This window comes from Dama dama, chromosome 15 (genome assembly GCF_033118175.1).
Source record: "Dama dama isolate Ldn47 chromosome 15, ASM3311817v1, whole genome shotgun sequence".
Lineage (NCBI taxonomy): Eukaryota > Metazoa > Chordata > Mammalia > Artiodactyla > Cervidae > Dama > Dama dama.
The window spans coordinates 62267984-62290124 of NC_083695.1; the positions used below are offsets into that span (position 1 = coordinate 62267984).

Consider the following 22141-nt stretch of genomic DNA (forward strand, 5'->3'; position numbering starts at 1 on the left):
CCCACTCCAGTAGTTTTGCCTGGAGAATCCTATGGACAGAGGTTCCTGGCAGGCTAGAGTCCATGGGGTCGCAGAGAGTCGAACAGGACTAAAGCGACTTAGCACACAATTATATGACAGCTCAGGCCTTTGACCATTCTTTCATCTCTCCAAACTGCACTAATTAGGTTCTAGAGTCTAATCGTTTAGGCTCTAAAAGATTTTTTTCTTGCAATTTTTCAAAATCTTTCTGTTGCATAACCGAATAGGTATGGGTGTGATTTTGTGGTCGTCTTATAATAATCCTGAAGGTCTTGTCTCATTTGCCTACAGAGATAAAAACTTCACTGTCATTACTTGCAATGCTATTATTAATCGTGCTAAAAATGCTAGTAGATCTTCTGTACTGGGTTAGAAGGGAGTAGCAGGACTTCAAAATAAACATTAGCAGGGATGGAAAATGTTGAGTTCCCTTGCTTGTAGTTTTTGGCTTATTTATTTTCATTTTATGGGAACAGGCCTGTCAACTCTAAATGCATCTGGCTCTAGCAGAGGAAAAGAAAGGAAAAGCAGGAAGTCCATTTTTGGCAACAATCCGGGCAGAATGAGCCCCGGGGAGACAGCACCATTTAACAAAACATCTGGAAAAAGTAAAGTCACCTTCTGACAATATCTTTGCCTGATTATGCATGCTGGAGAATTCTGAGATTTCACTAAGCACTTCCCTGGAAATTTTTAATCTTTTTTTTTTATAGTCATGATTATTCATATTATCTAAGTGTGGTGTAAATATTTTTTTAATTATAAAATTATCCTCTTAACTTCCTAAAAAATAGTCTTTCACTGAAGATGTTCTAAAAGTGTTTGCCTCAGAAGTAAAAATTAGAGCCACCTTGGAACCTTCTCATGGTTCTTGGAACTGTACTCTTCCCCATTATAATTCCAGAAGATATATCCAGTTTATGTCTAATTACTTTTTATTGTCAAAGTCATAAATTCTCGTAGTTAAAAAACTCAAACTATAGAGTATTATTAAAGTTTCTTTCCACTCGCAACATCCCAGTTCTACTCCCCAGAGGTAACCACTATTAAGTTTATTGTGTTTAGTTCAAGAAAAATAAGATTCTTTTTAAGATAATCCAAATGGGATATAACTGAAAATGTATAACTTTTATATGCACTATAGCTTTCTGCATAGCTTTCTGTACATATAATCTACCTTACCCTCCTTAATGTCCCTGTGGTATTCTGTTGTGTGGATATACTGCCATTTATTTAACCATTTCTCACTGGTAGAACTTCTGGGTTGCTTCCTGGGTTTTTATTGCTTTGTGTGTGTGTGTGTGTGTGTGTGTGTGTGTGTGTGTGCTGTAAAAAAATACTGCTGAGTGAATACCTTGCATATGCATACATTGTTTTATATCTGTGCAAATATATCTACAAGAAAATGAGGTACTGAGGCAAAGGACTTTAGGGCTTTTAATTCAAATTGGTGTTACACTTACTTTCAAACTCTATAGCTGTTCCTTTTGGGGGGAAGATCTAGTTGGCTTTATTATTTATTGACTCGTGAATGGGTAGCATTCCATCTAGCAGGTAGAAAGGCACACCCTTAACGGCTGTCCTTTACTCTCAAGGTGGGGGACTAACTCACAGGTAACACTCTAGGTGCACGCCGATGTGTCCTGTGCTGTGATTGTAGCCTGCGATGTTGTTCAGGTTTCTCTTTCTAAAATACCTCAAGTGTTCTGCACTAATCTGAGGCTAATCTTTGGGGGGGTTTAGGTTCCTGTGAAGGAATGCGACAGGCCTGGGAGGACTCTCCTTTCTCCGTCAACCCAACCACATCCCTCAGCGCTATCATTAGAACTCCCAAATGCTACCATATCTCCTCGCTGAATGAAAATGCCGCCAAACGTCTATGTCGCAGGTATTCTCAGAAACTGATCCAGCACACCGCCTGCCAGCTGCTGAGGACGTACCCGGCTGCCACTCGCATCGACTCTTCCAACCCCAACCCACTCCTGTTCTGGCTCCATGGGATACAGCTCGTGGCACTCAACTACCAGACAGATGGTAATGGGCCTGCTTCTCCCAGAGGACTGCCTTCTCCCCTCACTCCTTTGCATCTTACATCTCAAAAAAAAACATGTTTTCAAGGGGGCGAGAGTCCCAACTAGGGCCTATGTGAGGGTAAAAATACAGAAGACAGAAAAGAGAAGAGAATTAGACACTAAATTGTACTCTTGACTTTTCAGAGTTAAGGCGATAGGGAAAAAAAAACCTCAAGGAGTCCTGAATAGTCTCTTGTTCCTGCTCCATTTTTAAAGCACTTTTTATTTATTTTTATTATTATTATTTGTTATTTATTTTAACTGGAAAGAAAGAAAGAAAGTGAAGTCACTCAGTCATGCCTGACTCTTTGTGACCCCATGGTCTATAGCCTACCAGGCTCCTCCATCCATGGGATTTTTCAGGCAAGAATACTGGAGTGAGTTGCCATTTCCTTCTCCAGGGGATCTTCCTGACCCAGGGATCGAACCTGGGTCTCCCACATTGTAAGCAGACGCTTTTACCATCTAAGCCACTAGGAAAGCTTCATGCAAAAGTCTCTGCCTTAATTGGAGGATAATTACATTTTGATGGTCTTTGCCATGCATCAGCGTAAATCGACCACAGGTATAGATACATGTGTCACCCCTATCCTGAACCCCCCTCCCACCTTCCTCCCCACCCCATCCCTCCAGGGTGCCCTGCTTCATGTATCAAACTTGCACTGGTCACCTATTTTGTATATGGTAAAGTACATATTCCAATGCTATTCTCTCAAAGCATCCCACCCTTTCCTTCTCCCACTGAGTCCAAAGTCTATTCTTTACATCTGTGTCTCCTTTGCTGCCCTGCATGTAGGATAGTTGGTACCATCTTTCTAAATTCCATATATATGCATTAATATACAGTATTTGTCTTTCTCCTTCTGATTTACTTCACTCTGTATAATAGGCTCCAGAATCATCCACCTCATTAGAACTGACTCACATGCATTCCTTTTTAATTAACATTAAATAATATTCCATTGTGTATATGTATCACAACTTCCTTATCCACCCATCTGCAGATGGACATCTAGGTTGTTAAAGCACTGTTTAAAAATAGGACTGCTATTGATAGAGCTGTGTCCAATTTGTTTTTAAAGACCTGTTGGGGTAAAGATTTCTTAACACTCTTTAGTAACCGTCTTGCTCATTTTTTCTTCTTGCTGTTAAAAAGTAGGGTCTTTCCAAACACTTTGCAAGTTAATACCATTTTAGCTTCTTCTCATCCCTTTGAGATTGAAATGGAGATGAATGGTCAGTGCTCAGCGAGCAGCTAATGCAAAGGAAACAAGTCTGAATTATATGGACAGAGAAAGTAGTGTTCGGACTTCTCCTCTGTCCATGAGATGCTCACGGGGGATAACGGGTGAGGCTGAAAACTCCCGAGTACAAGCTAGCTTTTACTGCAGGTGGCTCCCTGTGCACTGGGTTTCCCTGGTAGCTCAGGTGGTAAAGAATCTGCCTACAATGTGGGAGACCCGGTTTGATCTCTGGGTTGGGAAGATCCCCTGGAGAAGGGAATGGCAACCTACCCCAGTACTCTTGCCTGGACTTAGGCACCTGGTGGGCTACAGTCCATGAGGTCGCAAAGGGTCGGATACGACTGAGAGACTAAACAGCAGCAGCCTGTGCTCACTCTTGACCCTTGTTATCTCATTTAATCTCTGAAACAACCCTAAGAAGTAGGAGCCTTTATAATCCCTATTTCTCAGAGAAGCAAACCAAGACAAAGAGCAATTAAGTTGCTCACGGTCTCAGAATGACTTATAAATTCAAGGACTCTCAGAGCTTAGAGGATAAAACTCTCTGGTTCCACTTAGATGTGGGGGGAGGTGGGGAGCTACAGCAGATGAAGAAAGAGCAGATGAGGAATGTTTCCTCAAAGCTCTTTCAAAAATCAGATTCTTCTCTTTGAACAGTCAAGCAGCCTGCGCCTTTCTCTCACGTGCACCGAATCAGATCCTAACCAACCGTGCTGACCCATCCACCACGGCGTAACCCTGTCTGCAGCCAAGGTCAAACCACAGCTATAGCTCTGGGATCAGCCAGCCACCTGGCACTGGCGCCACCAAAGCCCATTTGTGGCCAACCCTGGTTAGAGACATCAGTCATATTTTCTCGCCCTTGTTATATTTGCTCCTTTCAGTTGAAATTGAATAAGATAATGCAGGTGAAATACCATACTTAGCATAGTGCCTGGAGTGCGGACAGCATTCCACAAACATTAGCTCTCATTAAGTATTTTTGATAAGTTATGAAAACAGTACACTTTGGACTCGCAAGTGGAAATAATAGTGAAATATTTTCAAAGCTGTAAAAATTTCTTTTCAGTCTGTCCCAAGTGGCTTGTGGGTTTATATCTCTGGCCCCGTCTGTGGCCCTGTGTCCACTGGCGCCCTTGGTTGAGATGATACGGAAATATTTTAAGTGAACTGAAATAACTAGCTAAATGGTTTTCTCAAGGAAATGGAAATGCACTTGGTTTGGGACGTGTCCTTCCTCCTGAAGTGCTGAGGCTGGTGCAGACACACTGGCTCCACTGATGGCAGAGGGAGCCACAGCTGAAGGGGACACAGGAATGGGGCCCTCCTCAAGCCTCCTTGTGGTCTGGAAGCACACACGGAGGCTGCAGCTTGGCCTCCACTCACCCCTGGAGGCTCAGCCTCTTCCCCAAATCAAGCTGGGTGCGTGTTCCAGCTACCCCACTCAGGTTTCTCTGTGTCATCCTCAAGTTTCTCTATGTCATCTTCCAACCCAGGAGGGAGTGCTGCCATAGATCCTCTCTTGATTCAATGTAGCCAGTAATGATGAAGCCTCTTCCATGCTGGACAAAGCTCACACTGTGTCCAGTTTCAGTCTATCTGTAAAAAAGGTCTTCATTCTCGCACACTGGGGGTAGAGCCTAGTTCAATCTCTTGCATACAGTAGGTGCTCAATAAATGCATGTTGTGCTGCGCTAACACTGTCTGGATGAGCTTCAGCAGAGCCTATCATTCTTGATTTTTGGTCTAGATTCCTTCTAGGTATTGCCAGGTGAATTTCAAGTCCAAACAGACAGATAAGCGTCATTGGAATCACTATATTTTAATTTTTGGAAAAAAAAAATTCCTGGGTTAGGGAATGCTTGATTTTCCATGAAATATCCCAACCAAATAACAAATAACCCCTTCCCCATACCCCTTGTAATAATCCAAATATGTTCCATGGGTTGTTTGCCTTAAGTTTCCTGAATTTCAGGGGACCCTGGTGCCCCAAAGGTATGCCCATGGACTTAGGGTCACTTCTTCCCAAGATTTCTAATGGCTCCATCAACTCCAAGAAGGTCTGCAGTGATCTGAAACCAGAGTATCCTAGGTCTACACTCAGTAAAACAAAATCTTAAGTTTGGAAACTGACCTCATCCTGATAGGCAGACCCTGGTTATTATAGGCAACAGCCCCTGAAAGTTCTTTCCATTTGGGTCAGAGTGATTCTTCCCTCATGTCCCAGGACCTACAAGTATGTAGAAATGCAGCCCCAAGTCAAAAGAAAAACTTCCATTAATATTTATTATGCTTTTCTGAATAATCATCACACACTTTCTGATGACTTTTCCAGCCCCCAAATAAGCATAATGATTATGAAAATGTGTCAACTTCACACAGGGTTTTTAATGTTAGAAGGACACAAAGGTAAAGGATATGCTTAATCTGCCATCCCATGCATTGACTGAGAGGGTTGATGGAGTTACATATATCTGTGCACATTCATTCTTGGTTAAAACGGGTTTTAAAACTATAGCCCTAGTTGAAGTTTGGGGACCACCCTAGGGGGCAGTAGGAGCGTTAGATTTAAGCCCCATCTTTATTCTGACTGAGCAGCTGCACGTAGATCTGTTTTATATACCAAATCACCAAGTGAGATTTTAGTTAAAAAAGGTGCTTTGAAGTTTTGCAGAGCTACAGAGATAGACACAAATGCCAATGAAATCAGACTTCAAACCTAAATGAGCGTGGCCAGTATAATCATGACTTGATACCTACTGTTTATCGAGCACCTTCTATGTTCCAAAGGCTGGGGTAGGGATTTTTGCACATGATCTCGCTTATCTTTATGACACCCTTGTGAGATGCACATTATATGGCCCAGTACTTAAGATTAGGAACTGTGAGTCAAGCTGCCTGTGTTCAAACCTTATCATTCACTTCTTACTAGCTAGATGCCTTGGACTTTTTCACTTTTCATGCCTCAGTTTCTTCATCTATAAAAATGAGAAACACAAAAAGAATCTACCTCATAGGTTATTGGGAGGCACTAGTACACACAAGTTCTTAGAATGGGGCTTGATCATCTGACCCATCCTTGCCCACGTCTGTGTTCCTCTGTAACAGGATAGCCTGTTTTCTCCCAGGAAGAGAGTTTTTTCCGGTTGCAGGCAATTGTCCCCAATGAATCAGGCACACTGGGGCTGGTAGCATCCAGTGCACTAATTTTATTGATAAGGGAGACAGAGGCTCAAGGAGCTTTGATGTGTGTGTAAGACATCTGACCCCAGAAATGCCTGCACATAATCCCGGCCAACCCCACTTATGGGGAAATTTTTTTACTCACAAGACAAGGAGAGAGGCCAACTTCTCATTGCTCTGCGGGGCTTACTTGCCACACTTTTCCTTGATGTTGGTCCAGGTAGCAGAGTTCATTCTGCACATGGAAGGAATCTGTCAGAGGGGACATTTGTCAGGTGTATCTCATAAACTTCTTGCTCACTTGGAATGCAGCTTTTCTACAGACTTGTGCCATCAGATGAGCATTTGGGTGTGTACGAGCCCCAAACCATACAGAGATCCAACCATTCATCAGACAACTCTGCCAAATAAAATCTGGCCACAGAAGACTGGAAGCTGTTGTGAGGGTTCCCAGAGTGTATTATTGAGGGGATTGTGGACATAATGTGAATCACATGTGATAATGATTGTTTTTTCATACCTAACTACAATTTAAAAATAGAGGTAGAAATACAGTAATTTATGAGTTGAAATTGAGATTTCAAGGAAAAGATATGTTTCTTTGGCTCTTTTCCTGGTCTTTCTTGGATTCTTAAGATTTCATCTTACGTTTGAAAAGGCAAGAATTAGTTGTATGATTGTCTGCATGGTTTGGTGTTTGGGGATAAGAAAATGCCATTATGCCTTTCTAAAATTCAGTATAAAATGAAGTATTTCAAAGATTAGTTTTTGAAAGGATGTTGCAAATTTTAATTTGCAGAAGGAGTTTTAAGTGGCAGGAGTTTTTTTGAGCGGCTCCTGGGTTGGAGCAGAAAACGAGGCATATCCCATAGACAGTGAGCTCCATGAAGACTGTGGGTATCTTGTGTCTTGGTCCACACTGCATCTCTGGTGCCCAAGAGCTGACACATAGTAGGCACTCAATCTATGGAGTGAATGGATAGTTCTCTCTTCTTCCTGTTTAAATTTAGAGAAAATTGGTAAAGTCTATTTGTAAGATGACACTTAAGCGACCAAATAACAAGTGATGCTATTTTACAGATCTCTCTTTACATTTGAATGCCGCCATGTTTGAGGCCAATGGTGGCTGTGGTTATGTTCTGAAACCCCCAGTTCTGTGGGACAAGAACTGTTCCATGTATCAGAAGTTCTCCCCCTTGGAAAGAGACCTGGACAACATGGAGCCTGCCGTCTATTCGTTAACTGTAAGTCTGGCCCCTGTGGTCCCAAGAGAATATAAGAAGGTGTTTAAGCCCTACTGAATATGAACTGCTTTTGACTTCAAGGCATGGCCAAACTCTCATGTCACAATTTTGTTGGTGCAGATTTAGTTCCCAAAAGAATTTCTTTACTTCTCAGAAGGCAGCAGCTGAGGTTTAGGTGCACAGTCACCAGGTACTATACTTGCCAGAGCTCAGAAGGTAGAGTGATGACCCCCCTCCCCTGCTTCCACCTCCATACTGGTGATGGTAATTCTGTCTTCCAGGGCCCTCAGAATCATAACTCTCAGTGCACCCCAGAAAAGCTGAGGTCCTTGTTAGAGCAAGTCATCTTAAACTCTAATAGGCTCTTATAAAAAGTAAAACAGGCATCACCATACAAATCAGTTAAACTCCTTACAGTCATTCCTGGCCTCTCCTTATTCCTTTTATTGTCTAATTCCTTTTATTGTCTAATTAACTAATTGTCAGAACTCCACAGACTGCCCTTAACATCAGAGTCCTTGTAGTTCATTACTCAATTTTATTTCCAGCTTCTCTCACTCCCTCTTAGCTGAGGAAGAAAAAAAAAAAACCCACAAAACTGAATGGGTGCTAGAAAAGACAGGGAGTGATGAAGTTATCCTTCTGCCCATCTTTAGATCTCGTCTGTTTCCCTCCTAAGGAGGAATGCCAAGCAGTGTCTGCTCACAATACCTCACACCCCTGGGAAACCCCAGCTCACAGATTATCCTCCCACCAAACTGCATTTCCTCTTTCCCTAAGACAGGAGAGCAGTAGCTCCTTTTCTGTGTGACCATTTCTGCTAGACTTGATTATAGCGTCATGCTGATAGAAGGCTATAAATTTTGAACAGCATTCCTTGTGACTTGATCCAGAACTTAACTATTTAAGAAAAACATTTTGGAGTTATAAAAGATACACCTAAAACACTTTGAAGAGAATGTTAGTAACACATTTGTGGCTTCACAATTAAGGTCTTTTTTTCTCAGCTTCTTGACAAACAATTTCATCTTAATTGTGTGGCTTTTTGAAGATGTTTCAGTATATTGACAGTTGAAAGGTTATAGTTAGGTGAATGCTGTTGACAAAATAAACTTTCCCATGATTCCAGTCATGCAATTTCCCATGATTCCAGTCTCTTTTTTTTTTAGCAGCCTTATTAATCATTTACTTGGTCCATTCCAGAAAGTTCTTTGTCTTTCTTTGCAGAGGGAAGCAGTGAGGCTCAGTGGTGACATCTGTTTCTTTTGCAACCCCAGTGACTTTGATCCTTTCTTCCCCTCAGATTGTCTCTGGGCAGAACGTGTGCCCGAGTAATAGCACGGGGAGCCCATGTATCGAGGTTGATGTCCTGGGCATGGCCTTGGATAGCTGCCACTTCCGCACGAAGCCCATCCACCGCAATACTCTGAACCCCATGTGGAATGAACAGTTCCTCTTCCGGGTTCACTTCGAAGATCTCGTATTTGTTCGTTTTGCTGTCGTGGAGAACAACAGCTCGGTGGTCACTGCTCAGAGAATCATCTCCCTCAAGGCTCTAAAGCGAGGTAGAATCACTGTCAAAAGTTCGTGATCATTGTAGCTGAGTGATGGGTGCCTGGAGTCCATTACACGCCTCTCTCTACTTTTGTGTATGTTTGAAATTTTCATATTAAAAAGGTAAAATAAGAGGCAGAAGAAGATAATGCAAATTTGAACCCTGAGCATGCCTCAAAAGGCAGTTTTCTTTTACGTTATTCTAAAATCCAAGGTTATTGACAACATCACTTATAAAATATGGCCTCTGCCACCTCTGTCTGTTTTGGGAGCAGTGGTCCTTGTGTTCTTATTCCCATATATCCCTCCCTAGTATCTCCCACTGCACCCCTGGCATGTTTAAAGCTGGAACTGTTGTAAGGAGAGGAAACCAAGAGCAGGGAGGGTTGGGTTGTGCTGGTGGCATCAGTGGGCTGAGGTTGGAGTCGAGGTCTGGTGGGAGGCCATTGTGGAAGGTCATTGTGGGAAGCCAAGGGTGGTTTGGGTGCAGAGCAGGGAAGGTGGAGAATCCTGAGCAAAGGTTAGAGCTGTTGTCTTGCTGTCTGTTGGCTTTGCCATGGCCCTCGGGGAAACGTCAGCTTGTCACACTTGTCCAGAATGTTCATGCACTGCTTCTCAAAATTGATGTGCAATCAAGTCACCTGGGCTCTGGGTAATAAAATGCAGATCCTGATACAGTGGGTTTGGGGCTTGAGATTATTTATGTCTTTCTAACAAGTTCTGCAAGGAGATCCAACCAGTCCATCCTAAAGATCAGTCCTGGGTGTTCACTGGAAGGACTGATGCTGAAGCTGAAACTCCAGTACTTTGGCCACCTCATGCGAAGAGTTGACTCATTGGAAAAGACCCTGATGCTGGGAGGGATCGGGGGCAGGAGGAGAAGGGGACGATAGAGGATGAGATGGCTGGATGGCATCACCAACTCGATGGACATGAATTTGAGTAAACTCTGGGAGTTGGTGACAGACAGGGAGGCCTGGCGTGCTGCGATTCATGGGGTTGCAAAGAGTCAGACACAACTGAGCGACTGAACTGACTGACTGACTGACTGAATAAGCTCTGGGGACGCTGCCCCTGCTGATCTCATTTGAGTATCAAGCTCCCTGAACATGCTTCTTCCTGCAACCACATTTTGCCAGCCTCTGAGCTCCACCAACATGTTGCAGTCCCCTACTCTTTAGTTTTTTTTTTTTTTCCTGTTTCTTTTCTCCATTGTGTGAGTAGCACATGGTCATGCTCACTGTGTTATGTCATAACACTGACTGTGTTAGTCAGTTCGGGCTGTGTAACAACATACGACAGACTGGGTGTCTTGAATAACAGAGGTTTACTGTTTCAGCTTTGGAGGCTAGAAGCCCAGGATCAAGGTTTCAGCAAGTTTGCTTTCTACTGAGGCCTCTCTCCTTGGCCTGCAGAGAGTCACCTTCTCGCTGTGTCATCATAGGACTGTCCCTTGGTCTGTGTGCACAGCATCTGGTGTCTCCCCGTGTCTGCCTTCCAATTTCCTCTTCTAATAAGGACCGTTGGTCATGTTGGATTAGGCCCCACCCTAATGACCCACCATCACCTCTTTAAACCCTATTTCCAGACACAGTCACATTCTGAGGTACTGGGAGTTAGAGCTTCAACACACAAGTTTTAGGAGGACACCATTCAGTTCCTAACAGTTATTATAGAAATATGATGAAGTACAGAAGAACAAAAACAATTAAAAAAAAATTAACCATCTTTTTATTTCTTCAAGATAGTTACTTTTGGTGTAGATATTTTTTGCAGGCTTTATTTCTCTGCCCATGTGTATAAATATTAACAAGTAAGCTTCCTACTAACCTTAATGTTTTGCGACTTACTGATTTTCACTAACATATGTAGTGAACAACTTATCAGGTAAATAGATATACATCTTCGTTACCACTTTACAGAGTTGCGTATTATTCTATTTTATATTTGTACAAACACTCATACTGTAACTTCTTTAACCAACTCTCTGTTGTTGGAATACTTTATTATCACTAAAGTTGTTCTAAGAGGAAATATTTCTAGAACAGTGACTCTAGCTGACTTGATACATAAATGATCAGATTTTCCTACTGTATGTTGTTTAAGTTTAAAATGTTCATTTTGAGTCTAAGTTTAAAAACAGCACTTGGACAAGGTAACTACAACCACTAGGTGGCCCCAAACTGTCCCCGGGGGCAGCACGCGGAGAAAAGACATCTGTCGGTCACCTGCATGTTGTCACCCCTGCCCATCTGAAATTCTTATTTCTCCCTGTCATTTACTGACCTTCCTGAGGCATCTTCTCTGCAGAGCTCTGCAATGCATGGCTAACAAGCTTTTCCCAATTCTGCATTGTTCCAGGATATCGACATCTTCAGCTGCGAAATCTCCACAATGAAGTCTTGGAAATCTCTAGTTTATTCATAAACAGCAGGAGGATGGAAGAAAATTCCTCTGGCAATACTGTGCCGGCCTCTCTGGTAATGAAGATCTATTTCACTCAGCATATTTGTGGGAATTGCTACACCAGAGGCAGGCTTTCTTGTGGTCCAGGAATGTGGTCAATTCGAGTCATACATTAGGTGGCTATGGATATAATTATAACAACAATGGCTGATACCTGACACATTCTAAGCACTTTACACATATATTGACTCATCTGATCCTCACTAACTTCATGACATAGCTGTTAGTATCATCTCCATGTTACAAAGGAAGGGGAGTGCTAAGTACACCTGAAGTCACACAGCTATAAACCCAAGTTCATCGTCTAGTGCCATAGTACTTGCCAGGGAAGTGAGCCAAAATTAACAACACAGGGAAAAGGCTAATTACACAAAGCCTGCTAGGAAGCATCTTGATACTTCTAGAAGGTTTAGGTTAGACCAGGAAAATCCTTTGCTTCTTCAGTAGTGCAGGGGCAGATGTCACAGGCGAGCAGGATTAGGTGAGCAGCCAGGCGCTGCTGGCGACAGGTAACTCTGCAAGCCTAGCAGTACCCTGGCACCTGAGTAGACTCAGAACCTTCACTCTCGGGAATGAGAGAGGAACACTGCACAAAGGGCCACCGTTGCAGAAGCTGGGTTTTAACAAGTTCCCCACTGGTTAAGGTCCGTCGGTAAAGTTTGAGAACTGATGGTGAGGTCCATCGGTTAAAGTTTGAGAACCGTTGGACCAATGCTCCCCCCAGTAACGCAGGGTTGTTTACCTCGACAAGGAACTCTGCTTTGATTAACTGGTTGATTCCACTATGCTTGCTCTTGAAAAATTAAAGGGTGTCCACCCATTGCCTCTTTACATGTTTAGTAATCTATTCACAGCCACACTGATCTTTTTTTAATTTATTTTGGTGGGGATGCGGCTGCAATGGGTCTTTGTTGTTGCACACGGGCTTTCTCAAGTTGCAGCCAGGATCTACTCTTTGTTGCAGTGCTTGGGCTTCTCGTTGCAGTGGCTTCTCTTGTTGGGGAACAAAGGCTCTACGCATACGGGCTTCAGTAGTTGCGGTGCTCGGGTTTAGGTGCTCTGCAGTATGCGTGATCTTAGTTCCCAGACCAGGGACTGAAACTGTGTCCCTGCATTGGCAGGTGGATTCTTAACTTCTAGACCACCAGAGAAGTCTGGTTGCATCCACCTTATACTTCAGTGTGGTCCTAACAACCTTTGAAAAGCTGCCTTCTGTGCTCACAGTGGCGCCGACTTGACCGCTGCCGCCATCACCCTGCTTCCTCCTCTGCTTCTCCTTCTCTCACCTCAATGGTTTCTTCTCTCTCTCTGTCCCTCAGCTTGTTTTCTTGGGCTCTCCTCATTCTCCCTTCAACAAGTGATCGAGGTTGAATATAGCATGTTGGCCAGTAGAGAGAGGTGTTGCCTCTGCCTGGTGCCTGCCTGTTAGCCTGCCTGCCTGGGAAGCAGGGACGGTCTGCCTGGTACCTGAGAGCAAGAATTAGATGGTAGTGTCCCATTCTGGGTGTGTCCACTTATTCTTCTAGCTTATTATTCTAGAAGCCCCCCACCTTGAAGCCAGGGATGTCTTATTTCTCCCTGAAACCCCAGAGCCATCGTTGTCAGCCTTCCATAAATTATTTTGTATTTTATGAATGAATCTATCTCAGTATACAAACTGCTCAAAGACTTGAGAGTTACACACCTCCCCAGCTCTTCCTAACAAAAATACTTTTTATATCACAATTATTTGTGTGCCTGGACAGCAAGCTCCCGGAGGCCAGAATATTTTATTTATCATTTTACCATCAAAATTCTAGCCCAGTGCCCTGAAGAGAGATGGAACTCAGTAGACACTGTTGAATGTCACTTCATAAGTAAGGGCTGACATACATTTCAGACAATATCAGTCCCCTAATTATGATGGAAAGAAACACTGTTATTTAAAATAAATTGTTACTTTGGTGGTATGCTGCTAAATATTCTTACTAGACTATTAAGGAACATGCACTATTGCCTAAAACCACAAAAAGATGCATCTGGTTATAAAAGGTTGGCCTTATTTTGCATTTATGTGTCCCTGCGTGTACTTCTAAGAACCAGCACTTCTGTATTGATGTAGCCTAGAAACAGGAGAATGAAAATGAATGAGAAACCATATGATCTTCCTTGACAGATGTTTAATACAGAAGAAAGAAAATGTTTGCAGACTCACAGAGTCACAGTGCATGGCGTCCCAGGTCCAGAGCCCTTTACGGTTTTCTCTATAAACGGAGCCACTAAGGCAAAGCAGCTTCTCCAACAAGTAAGTTCACTGAGTCTATAGTTAAGAAACAGTTCTTTGAGAGGCATCTCTAGGTTAACATCTTGTCCAACATTTTACAACTGACTCAAAGTCAGAGCAGCTCAAGTGTCAAATTTCATAGATTATAAAACAATAGCTACTACCAAGGGGTTTGGGCTGTTTTGTTTTTGAACTTTGGTGTCTACCCTCACAAAGCACTGTTGGGGTTTTGGAGACAGTGTAAAATATAATGGTGAAAAGTAAGGAAGCATTTCCATGGACCACCCATAAAAAGCAGCACATTACTGTCCACATAAGTAATCCCGGGGCTGTGGAGTAGGACTGGGGAGGAAGTGATGCTGGCCATCTCATGGAGGTGACAGTGTCAACTGACCTGCTCCTGGAAGCTTCATCCCTTAGTTGTTGCTGTAGTGGTAGCTGCCTTGCCCCACAAAATCCACAGTCCAGCATCAACCTGAGACCAAGGTCTGCAGTGAAGGGAGAAGAGTCTTCCTAAGGATCTTCTATCCCACCTCCAGCCCATCCCCAGGTCCTTCTGCTTCTCTGAGTGAGACCAATCAATCACCAAGTGCTGATTCTGGTCATTGCATGCTTGCATGGTCAAGTGGATGGATGCCTGAGGAGAAGGATGTTTGCTTACTCCATGCCAGAAGTTGGCAGCCTTCTCTGGTCACTCAAAGTTCAGCTTTTGCCAGTAATCTGGATAACAGAAAACCATGTGAAAGAATACATCAGTAAGAGTAGCTACCATGTTTACCAGGGCTTCCCTCAGACAGTAAAGAATCTGCCTGTAATGCAGGAGACCTGATTTGATCCCTGGGTCCGGAAGATCCCCTGGAGAATAAACCCACTCCAGTATTCTTGCCTGGGGAACCCATGGAGAGAGGAGCCTGGCAGGTTCTAAGTTATCCTGATGCACCTGGGTTACATTTTGCAGTCAGTGCCTCAATCATAAAAGGAAACAAAATTAAGAGACAGAATTGCTCCTCTTACTGTTTCCACTGTATAGATGAGGACACTTGAGTCTCCACGGGGTCAGATATCTTGGCCAGAACCTCACAGCCAGTAAGTACTAAACGCAGGCCTCAGACCAGAGTCTGTTTGGCTCCCCAGCCTGGTCTCAGCCACTTCAACTGTCAGGGTCAGTAGCCAATAGAGAAAACAGGCCTCTAGGCACACTGTCAAGACGTTATTTGAAAAGGGAATTCCCAGGAACTTAGATCAGATGAGATTAGAAGATGATTGAGTATTTCTAACATGAGAATGGGAGATTATCTTGATAAAAGCTGGACTGGGTTCTTTGCCTTTGGTCTTGTGTTGCAAGATTACAAAGAGCTAAGTTCACAGATTGAAAAACCTAAAGTTTTTAATTCAGTAAGAGCTCTTATTCCATCAGTGGGAAAAACTGTTTTGCTGGCTGGTGATTATGAATAAATTGTTTCATTGCCCAGAATGAACATAAACAATTCTTTTTGGACGTAAGAGAATTCTAAGATCTTCCAGAAAGAGTTATGCAACACTGCAGGGTAGATTTCATTTATAAATTGCAAACCAAACTTATCCGAACCCTGAGAAAATAGACTTGTTTGGGTTTAAAGTTTTTGCCACTCTTCAGAAGTGTGCCTTAATTGGCCTTTGCTTTTTCTTTAGATTCTCGTTATGGATCAAGATACCAAACCTATTGCCACAGACTATTTTTTAATGGAGGAAAAATATTTCATATCTAAAGAGAAGAATGAATGTAGGAAACAACCGTTCCAGAGAGCCATTGGTCCAGAAGAAGAGATTGTGCAAATTTTAAGCAGCTGGTTTCCAGAAGAGGGATATGTTGGCAGGATTGTCTTAAAAACCCAGCAGGAAGTAAGTGTGTCCTGGGGCAGCCTACACAGTAACAGCTTATATGTGACTCACTACCTCACCACTGGCCGCCTCCCTCAAATTCAGAACTTCTTATCACCGCAACTTGCTTTATAGTCTTCTTTTAAGTAAATGTGGAGAATTGATTTTATTCTTCTGCACATATTCAGAGGGTTAACTCTAAGTTATAGAAATTTGGTTTAAAAATCATCCCTTAGGAAACAAAGGGAGAAAGAACTCCAAGGATTCCTTAAGCATGTCATCAGTGTAGTGTCCAGTGTTTTACCTGAATGTGTGAAGACCTGGCTGTGAGGGTCACCACTGTGTAATGGAAAGTCTGTAGGCATTTGCATTTGGGGGTTGGTTGCCCTCCCATTGCTGCTGCTGCTGCTGCTAAGTCGCTTCAGTCGTGTCTGACTCTTAGCGACCCCATGGACTGCAGCCTACCAGGCTCCTCCGTCCATGGGATTTTCCAGGCAAGAGCACTGGAGTGGGTTGCCATTGCCTTCTCTGGTCCTCCTGTAGTGCCCATTCAAGTTTTAGCTAATAAAAGGTTTTTTGCTAATTCATGAAACAACAGCATTTCTTTGAAAATATTCCATAAGATTACACAAAGTAAGAATAACCTCTCAGCTTTGGTCTGAATTTGTAGCAGATTATATTATGGTCCCTAATATTCCCATGATCATTCTGATAATGGAAACAGTACTGTCTGTTGACTCCAGATTGGGGGACTCCTGATGGGGTTTGCTGATGGAGCACTTTTCTTTTTAATAGACTTATATTAGCCCACTAATTGACTGCCATTTTTAAAAATGACATATAATGTCATTACATAGATAATAATGCCTTATGATAGATCAACAAGAAAGCAGTTGAAGCAGTTCAACAACCTGATTAAACAAATATTTATTGAGCACTTAATTGTGCCAGGCCCTGTTCTAGGCACATGATCTGCCTTTTGGGGGCATGAAATGGAGATGGACTGGTAAAATGCCCATTGCTGGTCCATGCTTGCTAGAACATAGAGATGATAAAGAGCCCATTTCAGCATCGTGTGTTATTTTTCACTCTCTGCGTAACTATGAACATGGCCTGCAGCCTCACCACACTCCTGCTTCTCTAGGAACCAGATCCTCTGCGTTCCCTCCTAACCTTGTCTTAGATCATAAAAGGACACTTCCTGTAAGCCAAGAAATGTAATTATCTCCCTAGCGTCTTCTCCCCATCAGACGTGTACAAAGTACTAAGATGGTGGAGAAGCAATTCTAATCATAAAAGCTGTAGAAGAAAATATCAGAGGGCTTACCTGGGCTTTTGAAGCCATCTTTAATTTCTCTCTAATTTTTTTTCCTATTTCTAATTGTCTTTGTCACATATAAATAAGTATGCTAGGGACCTCCCTGGCAGTCCAGTAGTTAAGACTCCATGCTCCAAATGCAGGGGGCACTGATTCGATCCCTGGTCCAGGAACTATTAATAAGATCCCGCCTGCCGCATGGCCTAGCCAAAAAAACCGAAAAGTATCCTAGAAGTGACAATTTCAGTGAAGTGAATTTTTTAATCATATAGTGCATCATGACTTACAGTGTTTAATGCTCTCAAGCACCCAATATTTTGAATCATCTTATGATATAATGGAAACCATTCTACACAGAGGAAACAGGTTCAGAGAGGTTAGATTACGACAGGGTGAGAAGTAGAAAGAACTGAAGTCTTAGGCTTCCGGTCAGTATTCATTCCACCACCCCATGCTGCCCAGGCTGGAGCTGAGTCAGTGCTCATGGCTCCTCCATGCCCAGCACCAGGGGAGGCAGGAGGAGGCAGTGAGCAGCAATGGGCAGACTGCCGAGTGTCACGATGGGTCTTCATCACAGGGTTGGAAGGACTGGGAAACCAGGGCTGCCCCATATGCAATTAAAATGTATATGACAATAAGCAGTAGAGATGTCAGGAATAAATGTTTAATCAAGGCTGGTGGAACAGAAGCATTTTGCAAAAAGGATATAGTAGAGGGGAAGGCTAACAAGCATTTTCTGATGAGTATAATATAGCAAGTTCTTCTTTATATGCCTTGTTGAGAGGAAAGTTTTGAAATGACTGAAGTATGTCTCAAAAGATAACAAATCATATTTCATGTATCTAGGCTTACCAGCTGCACAGTGACCACGATACAAATTTACTGATTGACCAAATGAATTCAGCACTTACTGAATGGAAGCAGACACTGGCATAGTTGATCGATTTGGGCTATAAGTATTTCCACTTAGTCTACTCTCTGAAACTAGGAAGCTATGTAGGCAGTTTGTCCGTATGTTAAAAGTTCCAAAGCTGCTGTCTTTGACCTTTGATCCTGCCTGTCTGCTTTGTATAATTTTCTTGTTTCCTGGGCTCTCAAGCTGTTAGGTATCTTTCTAAGGTCAATATGCTCCCCTCTGACACCTGCTGGATTTGCAATGAGACAAACCCAGCTCTGACACAAATTAGATAGATGACCTTCAAAGGATCATCTGAATTCTGTAAACTTCTGTGTCCATGTTTGTAAAATCTATGATAGAAACTGGGCTTCCCCTGTGGCTCAGCGGTAAAGAATCCAACTACAATGCAGAAGTCGCTGGAGACACAGATTAGGTTCCAAGGTTGAGAAGATCCCCTGGAGGAGGGGATGGCAACCCACTCCAGTATTTTTGCCTGGGGAATCCCATGGACAGAGGAGACTGGCAGGCTACAGTACATAGGGTCACAAAGAGTCGGACAGGACTGAAGCAACTTAGCACGCACGCCTGATAGAAACTACCCTGCTTGGCTCAAAAAATTATTATGAGACTCAAGTCAAACATGTAAATAAAATGTAGAAAAATGCTTAGTAAACTATAAAGGAAAATGCAAATGAGGATTATTGTTATGGTCATAATCTATGGCTCCTAATGTGACTGAAAACAGCTTAAAAATCAATAAGCTCTGAGTAAGGCTCTAAGGAGTGCTCTTAGAAATAATTCCTAGTGCATGGTCATTGTGTTATTTTATATGGCAACTTAGAACTTTTCTGTCTTGCTTACTTACATCCCGGCTTTCAGGATTATAAATTATGTCATGTGAATTACCACCCAACCCCACTCTCCAATTGGTTAAATATATTGTAATCAATGCAATGACATACTATGGAAAATCTTTAGAAACTGACATGAAATTATAATCACAATCTTTTTTAAAAAGGTATTTCTGATGTGGACCATTTTAAAAGTCTTTATTGAATTTGCAACAGTATTGCTTCTGTTTCATGCTTTGGGCTTTTGGCCCTGAGGTATGTAGCATCTTAGATCCCTGACCAGGGATCAGACCGGCACTTGCTGTGTTGGAAGGTGAAGTCTCAACCACTGGACCATGAGGGTAGCAGTCCCTGATCACAGCCTTTTAAGGAGAGAAAAAATGAGTTGTAGAACAGTATATGTATTACAGTCTCATTTTATGTAATAAAAATACAGAATAGCTCTCCCCCCCTCACGCATAATTTGATGAGTGGAATCCAAACACTTCAGCTGTATGTAAATCGTAGGGATCACACCTGTAGGAACAATGAAATGATTGGAGCGAGGCTGTGCAGCTGATTGGTGAGAAGCCCCAGGAGCCAGTCCGTTTTGGTCCTGGCTACAGTTTGGCGCCACCTGGTGGCAGTTACCCATTTTGACCTTGCGGAGGGCCCGGTAGGCTACAGTCCATGGGGTCGCAGAGTCGGACACGACTGAGTGACTTCACTTCACGTCACAGTTTGGCGCCACCTGCTGGCAGTTACCCCCTTTGACCTTAATATCAACAGGGACAATTCTGGTTCCTAGGGCTGGCTGGAATTTCCAGGACAATGAGAGTGATTCTTGTATTCTTCTGGTTAGTTAGCACCGTTTCTGTGGGATGTTATGAGATTAAGCTAGAAGCATGCTGGGGACTGGAGGGCCTTCCTGCCAAATCCTCCCATCCTGAGATGGGATTGCCTGCTGTTTACTTGCCTCACCTCCCCATCGTCTCCATGCTGCTCCCTTGTGGAAGATAACTTTACACGGCCCTCGTTTGAAGACAGCTCTAGCAAACAACAGGAGCCATTTGACAATGACATTATATTTAAGTTCACGTAATTCCAGGATTGCTTTTTGTTTATTTATTTCTGGTTGTGCTGGGTCTTCGTTGCTGTGCAGGCTTGGTCCAGTTGTGGCGGGTGGGGGGCTACTCTTCACTGTGGTTCACAGGCTTCTCCCTGTGGTGGCTTCTCTTCCTGCACAGCACAGGCTTCAGTACTTGCGGCCTGTGGGCTCAGTTGCAGCTTGAGGGCCCTAGAGCGCAGGCTCAGGAGCTGTGGCACAAGGGCTTTAGTTGCCCATGGCATGTGGAACCTTCCCAGGCCAGGGATTGAACCGTGTCCCTTGCATTGGCAAGTAGATTCTTCTCCATTTTACCACTATAGAAGTCCCAGGGTTTCTTTGTATGTATTTATTCACATACACAAAAATACATTTTTATATCCATAGCAGATGGTTCAAAGGATATACAACCTAACAACAGTGTTTTTTTTATGGAGAATGAGATGGGAGAGGTGGAAGGAAGAATGAAACAACGTAGAAATGGGAAGTTTGCCTTTATATTGATTTATTTCCTTACTGCTTGAAAATTTTTGATAAGATACCTATGTCTATATTGGATGAGGCATTAATACCATTTATATGATTGTCTAAAAATAAAAAAAACAATTAAAAAATACATGTCTATAGATATGGTAAATAATCTGCCTGCAATGCAGGAGACCTGGGTTCTATCCCTGGGTCGGGAAGATCCCCTGGAGAAGGGACTGGCAATCCACTCCAGTATTCTTTCTTTTTTTTTCCCCAAAAACAAGAGTTTTATTCATTTCCAATTTATATGACTTGGGTTTTAGGGTTGATAATTCTTTTCATACATTGTGGGATTTGGTTTGCTAGTGTTTTGCTGAAGATTAAACAGTTTGCAGCTTTTACTTATTTTTGGTACTGTCTTTGATTTTACTATCAGGGTAATACTGGCCTCATTGGTTGGGAAGTATTCTTGTTGATAGAATTTGTCCTATTGACAAAAATTACAGAATAGGCCAATTTTTGGAAGAGACATTTTCTGAAATAGATTTTTTTCCTGTAAGAGTCTCTTTTACATTGGTACTAATCCTTTAAATGTTTGGTATAATTTTTCAGTGAAATCATATGGGCTTGGAGATTTTTTTCAGAAGCTATTAATTATGAATTTAAAAAGATTTTAATGGTATAGGGCTATTTAGATGATTTCATATTGAGCTTTGATGGTTATGTTTTTTGAGGAATTGGTCCATTTCTTCAAATTTATGAATATAAAGTTATTTGTAGTATCCCCTTTTATCTTTTTAGTGATTAGAATCTGTAGTGACTTGTGCCTTTTTCTTGGAGGTTTATGCCTTTCTCTAACCAATTTCATGGCTGCAGAGCAGGCAATAAGATTAATAAAGACTGGAATTTTGCCAAGTAATTCAACAAAGAATGGAGTGATGGAGTTGAGAGTATATGCAAGGGAGCGATTATTAATAATGTACTATAGACTCTGGGTAAGTGAGGGAGAGAGGGGAGAAATACTATGAGAAGGCACTAGGATTAAAGGACTGTGGGTTCTAGTGAGGTCTAATGATTGCTGGAGTCAGGGCCTATTCAGAGTAAGAGAAGTTAAGGGCAAGTAGTGAGAGATTAGTGATAGTAATAGTGAAGTCGTTCAGTCGTGTCCGACTCTTTGCGACCCCGTGGACTGTAGCCTACCAGGCTCCTCCGTCCATGGGATTCTCCAGGCAAGAATACTGGAGTGGGTTGCCATTTCCTTCTCCAACACTCCAGTATTCTTGCCTGGAGAATTTCATGGACAGAGGAGCCTGGCAGGCTACAGTCCATGGAGTCACAAAGAGTTGGACACAACTGAGTGACTAACACGTTCATTTTCAACTATGTATTTAAAACACATAATTATAAATGTAAAATTCACTGAAAGCCAACCCACCAAAAACCATCTAATCTGATGACCAATTCTCATAATTATTGAGAATTTTGTCAATATTCATTTCGATGTGACTTACTTCCAGTCATTGTTTTAGCCTTTCCACTGTGAGTTTTGTTCATTCAGCCTGCCGGAATGTCAATCTTGCATGTTTCACATTTCAGATGTCTAGCATTTCTTAAA

At 42.5% G+C, this 22141-nt stretch overlaps 1 protein-coding gene across 3 annotated transcripts in view; it reads left to right on the forward strand.

Moving 5' to 3' along the window:
• Positions 1-22141, forward strand: part of PLCE1 (phospholipase C epsilon 1) — a 364525-nt gene that overhangs the window by 335373 nt on the left and 7011 nt on the right. For all 3 annotated transcript variants that reach the window (XM_061162214.1, XM_061162213.1, XM_061162215.1), the window contains 7 exons: positions 498-629; positions 1765-2055; positions 7601-7764; positions 9068-9329; positions 11680-11798; positions 13940-14068; positions 15719-15928. In XM_061162214.1, the coding sequence (XP_061018197.1) occupies positions 498-629; positions 1765-2055; positions 7601-7764; positions 9068-9329; positions 11680-11798; positions 13940-14068; positions 15719-15928 (1307 nt within the window). The remainder of the gene's footprint in view (positions 1-497; positions 630-1764; positions 2056-7600; positions 7765-9067; positions 9330-11679; positions 11799-13939; positions 14069-15718; positions 15929-22141) is intronic.